Source organism: Sturnus vulgaris, chromosome W (genome assembly GCF_052056855.1).
Source record: "Sturnus vulgaris isolate bStuVul1 chromosome W, bStuVul1.hap1, whole genome shotgun sequence".
NCBI classification, from domain to species: Eukaryota; Metazoa; Chordata; class Aves; order Passeriformes; family Sturnidae; genus Sturnus; species Sturnus vulgaris.
The window spans coordinates 63,106,622-63,111,414 of record NC_142282.1 but is presented as its reverse complement, the minus strand read 5'-3'; the positions used below and the strand labels follow the sequence as shown (position 1 = coordinate 63,111,414).

The following is a 4,793-nucleotide window of genomic DNA, read 5'->3' as shown; positions in this document are numbered from 1 at the left end:
ATTGTGTTCATTGGTACAAAGCAGTCAGCGTCACTGTTTTTGGACAGGCTTTTTACAAGAATTTTACAAACAGATAATAGTCCTGTTTTTCCAATTGCTGATGTCCGTTGTTTCTCTCTGTTCTCTCGGTTCCCATGTGAATGACCTTGTCTTTTTCCCTTCACGGGTAAACACGAATCTTATCAACTTCTGTCAGCTCACTCCTCTGGCTCACAGACCAGCTGTCAGCCCCTTCCACAATTTATGATTAGTTTTAAATCATTATTTATTAGAATGGCTTCATACTTTAACACTCAAGAATCGGTAAGCTATTTCTTAGCCTTTTGGCTTAGGATACTTCTGAGTGTGGGGTATGTACTTTTAATTTTCTCTTACAGGTTAATTTCTTGCTTTCCTCTACTAGTAGGGCGGTTGTTGCTACTGCCTGAATGAAGGTTGGCTACTTTCGGCTGACAGAGTCTAGCAATTTTGATAAATAGGCTCCTGTTTTTTTGGACTTTGTCTAGTCTCAGGCTAGTACTCCATGTGCTGCTTTTTTTAATATTTACAAACAGATAGAAAGGTTTGTCTAAGGCAGGAAGACTCAATGCCGGTGAACTAATTTCTGTTTTAAATCTTCAAACTTTTGTTCATCTTCTTTTTCTTGCTTAATCTCTTCTACTAACTTTTCATATAAGAAATCGATGGCTTGAGTGTATCTCTCAATCTATAGATTACAATATCCCAATAAGCTTAAAAACCTTCTAACTTCCCTCTTAGTTTTTGGCCATGGAAGTGAGACTATCTGTAATTCTTCTAGGGTTCAGTAGCCAGCTCTTTTGACAAATTATGTCTTAGGTATTTTACCTTATGTTCTACAAATTGGAGTTTCCTTTTTGATACCTGAAGTCTTTGGTTTCTTAGAAAATTCAATAACGCTATGGTGGATTTTTTTACTTCTTTTTCTTCCTCTCTTGAGAGAAGCAAATCATTTACATATTGGAAAATTTTTATTTCAGGTGTGATGAAGAAAAGTTGTAATACTTCTCTTAGTACTTGACTGAATAGGTTGGGGGATTTAGAAAAACCTTGGAGTAACCTTGTCTACTGAAGCTGTTGCTTTCTTCTTGAATTGGGGTCCTCCTATTCAAAAGCAAATAAATCCCTACTTTCCTCTGTGAATGGGCAAGCTCAAAAAGCATCTTTTAGGTCTATCACACTGAACTACTGGTGTGATGGGGGAATATTAATAATGTGTAGGGGTTGGGCACTACTGGGTATCGATTCACTATTCTTTTATTCGCTTCTCTTAAGTCTTGGACAAGCCTGTAAGTTCTGTCTGATTTTTTTACCAGTAATATGGGTGTATTATGGGGGAACATATATGGTTCTAAGGTCCTTTCTTCAAGCAAATCTTGGATCACTGGCTGTAACCTTCGTCTCCCTTCTAAGGAGAGGGGGTATTGTGTAGAGAGCCTGGTACAGGAATGGCTGGAAGAAAAAGGCCATAGTCAGATCAACTTGGTGAGGCTAGCAAAGTAGGCCTCAGTCTCAAGGATACAGTGTCCTTGAGATAAGGAAGGCACGTAGAATTGAGAAAGACATGAATGCCGAAGTGCTTAGCTAAGCAGCACATCTAGACCAATGAGGAGCTAAGATTTTGCACTATGCATGAGCTAATTAAGCATTGTATTTAATCGCCACTCTGCGTATCAATAAACGAGACTTTGCTGATGACCACCTGGTGTCTGCGTCTCCCTTCTCCGACAAATGGTGACCTCGACGTCCCTCCGTCGCTAAAGAAAACGGGGGAGAACGCGCCACGGTCGGTGAAGTAGAGTTGGGGCCTGCCGCAACCGGGTCGGTGTCAAACGACGTAGGGAAGACACCCCCAGGAGCTACATAGGTGGTCTTGGGCCATACGTGCTGCCGAAGCCGGAGAGTTGCAACAGCGCTGACGACGAAAAATGGACAGGCAAGCAGCATATGATTTATTTATAGTACATATAGATAAGTTAGGGCTGAAAGAAATTAATCCCAGGAAGGACATACCAGGGTTGTTAGCCTGGGGTTATGCTAAAGGTTTATTCTCTAACCCTCACACCGTGCATGATTTGAATGAGTGGCGTAAGTTAGGGGATGCACTGTGGGAGGCGGTATTAGAGGATGATAAAACAGCAAAAAAGCTGGGGAAAATCTGGCGAGTAGTTCATAACGCACTACTAAAGCAGCAAGCTGAGAGAAGGGCGGCAAAGGAGGCGGTAGAGGCATATAAAAGAAATGCTCAGTATGGCGATAATGAGCCCCGAGCACCCAGCACGACCAAAGTAGAAATACCTGTCGCTGGGGGGGCGGCAGGAATGGCAGACATGGCCAGCTGCGCCTGGCCCTCTGCACCTCCCTTAGAAGAACGGGAGGATGACGCCGCTGCGTCAGCGGAGGAAATTGCAGAGGGCGGGGTACCCCACCCCTACGGTGATAAATCCCCTGGCCGGCTGTAGTTTAGCGCCCCCGAGCCTACGGCTGAGCCAGACCCTGTCCCTGGGGCGGAAAGCGACCTGTGGGAGGAGATGGCTAAACAGCGGAGGGAGGCGTGGAATATGCTGGCTAGACACGGCTTGGACACCGGGGATGAAGCCGCTGTCGGTGCAGCACGAGCCTGGGCCTTTCCTGTGACGTACACCCAGGGAGTAAATCAACAGGGACAAGCCGTCCAAGTGGGAGCGTATTCGCCTCCCGACTGGAAGCTGCTAGCCCAGCTGAGACAGACAGTGAGTCAGTTTGGTTTCCGGAGTGAGCCAGCTAAGCAGATGCTAGATTTCTTGTTTGATACATACCTGCTGTTGCCAAATGATATGAGAAGTATAGTGAAGCTGATTTTCACGCAACATCAGCAGTTGCTATTTAACGCGCATTGGCAGGCTCTTGTTCAGGAGTCAGTTGCAGTACAGAGAGGTACTGGAGATCCACTAGCTGGAATTACAATAGATGAGTTAATGGGACTAGGACAATACCGTAGGACAGAGGCTCAAATGATTTCGGGACCTGATAAGGTCAGGGAAGCCATGCGTCTGGTAAGGAATGCCATCGATCAGGTCAAGGATAGCTCAGGCATACCCATGTATATGGGGATAAAACAGGGAAGAGATGAATCCTTTGGGGACTTTGTAGATAAGGCTGCTGCTGCTATTGAAAAGGCAGGAGTCCCAGAGTATATGAGAGGGGCGCTGCTAAAGCAATGTGCGTTGCAGAATAGCAATGAGGCAACAAAAAGGGTATTATCAACTTTGGGGGCCAATTGGACAATAGAGGAGGCGTTGGAAAGGATGGCACTGCAGCCGTCAGGGGCGCAGGCCTTCCTAGTTAGTGCACTAAAAGAAATAGGCTTGGGGCTACAAAAGCAAGCCGAGTCCACACAGTCGCAGGTGCTAGCCGCTCTTGCTCCGCTCCGTGCTTCTACAGCGGCCCCAGCCACGTCGGGTGATCACCGACCTCCCTCGGCGCGCTGCTACAGATGCAGAGGAGGAGACCACTTCCGACGTGAGTGCCGTGCCTCAGGAGTGTGGTGCCAAAACTGCCAGAGCAACACGCACAACACGTCAGCTTGTCGCCACAAGTCGGGAAACTCCCGGCGGAGCGCGCCCGGCAGCCGCGCCCGGACACAAGTAGCCGCCGTAACATCAGCGCCATCTCCTGTCTACAACCAGCCACAACAGGGAGCCTAGGACTCGACTTGGCAGCCGCAGTAAGAACATCTTTGCTAACAATACGCCCTACCAAAGTTCCAACTGGAGTTTATGACCCGATAAATATCAAAGGACAAGCTCATGGAGGACTAATAGTGGGACGCTCGTCGAGCTCCATTGTAGGGCTGTTTGTGCTTCCAGGCGTCATTGATGCAGACTACACCGGGGAAATACAAATAATGGTATATACTCCTTTCCCTCCCATTACGATTGAAAAGGGCCAGCGTGTTGCTCAATTTATTCCACTTCCACAGTTGAGCCGGGGTGTTCAACCACAAAGACAAACCCCACGTGGAGACCAAGGATTCGGATCATCAGGTATTGCTATGCTCACAATGGATCTCCATACCAGACCCAAAAAGAAGGTGAAACTAACCTATGCAGGACAGACAATAGAAATGATGGGACTCCTAGACACTGGGGCAGATACCAGCATTGTCTCTCCAGAAAAATGGCCCCAGGACTGGCCATCGGTGCAAACTACGGATACCGTCACGGGCGTCGGGGGATTCACCCTCGCTAGAAAAACACCTCCAGTAAGGGTCACTATAGATGGGCAAGATTTAGTGACTGTGCTGTCGGTAGTTGCGTTACCACCATCGGTACACTGTTTAATCGGAAGAGACGTTCTAGCCCAGCTTGGGGTTGTGCTATCCAACGAGCACCCTTTGGGGTAATTGCCATTGCTTGGACTTTCCCGATCCCAATCACCTGGACTACCAATGAACCGGTAATGGTTAAGCAATGGCCTCTAAAAAGGGAAAGTCTAATACAAGCACATCAACTCGTAAAGGAACAATTCCAACAAGAACATTTGAAACTCTCGACAAGCCCATGGAACACGCCAATTTTTGTGATCAAAAAGAAGTCAGGAAAATATCGTCTTCTGCACGATTTAAGAGCAGTAAATGATCAGATGGAGGCGATGGGGGCATTACAGCCAGGCCTTCCCAACCCAGCAATGCTCCCACAGCATTGGCCTCTTCTGATCATTGATCTAAAGGACTGCTTCTTCACTATAGCCTTACACCCTCAAGATACTAAAAGATTTGCGTTCACCCTACCAGC

At 47.1% G+C, this 4,793-nt stretch overlaps 1 protein-coding gene across 1 annotated transcript; it reads left to right on the top strand.

Annotated features, from left to right (window-relative positions):
• The first annotated feature begins 2,348 nt into the window (after window positions 1–2,348).
• On the top strand, window positions 2,349–3,704 carry LOC148220274 (endogenous retrovirus group K member 8 Gag polyprotein-like). The gene is made up of 3 exons (XM_088155805.1): window positions 2,349–2,438; window positions 2,481–3,431; window positions 3,546–3,704. Exons 1-3 carry the CDS (start codon window positions 2,349–2,351, stop codon window positions 3,702–3,704), a joined length of 1,200 nt encoding a protein of 399 aa, XP_088011931.1.
• The last annotated feature ends 1,089 nt before the right edge of the window (window positions 3,705–4,793 follow it).

What these genes read in the sequence shown, in the direction of transcription:
- LOC148220274 (XM_088155805.1), top strand. Translation starts at nt 2,349, where the DNA reads ATGGCCAGCTGCGCCTGGCCCTCTGCACCTCCCTTAGAAGAACGGGAG. An exon ending in AGGAAATTGCAGAGGGCGGG is followed by an intron (nt 2,439 to 2,480) that starts GTACCCCACCCC and finishes GGCCGGCTGTAG; the next exon opens with TTTAGCGCCCCCGAGCCTAC. An exon ending in CCGCTCTTGCTCCGCTCCGT is followed by an intron (nt 3,432 to 3,545) that starts GCTTCTACAGCG and finishes TCAGGAGTGTGG; the next exon opens with TGCCAAAACTGCCAGAGCAA.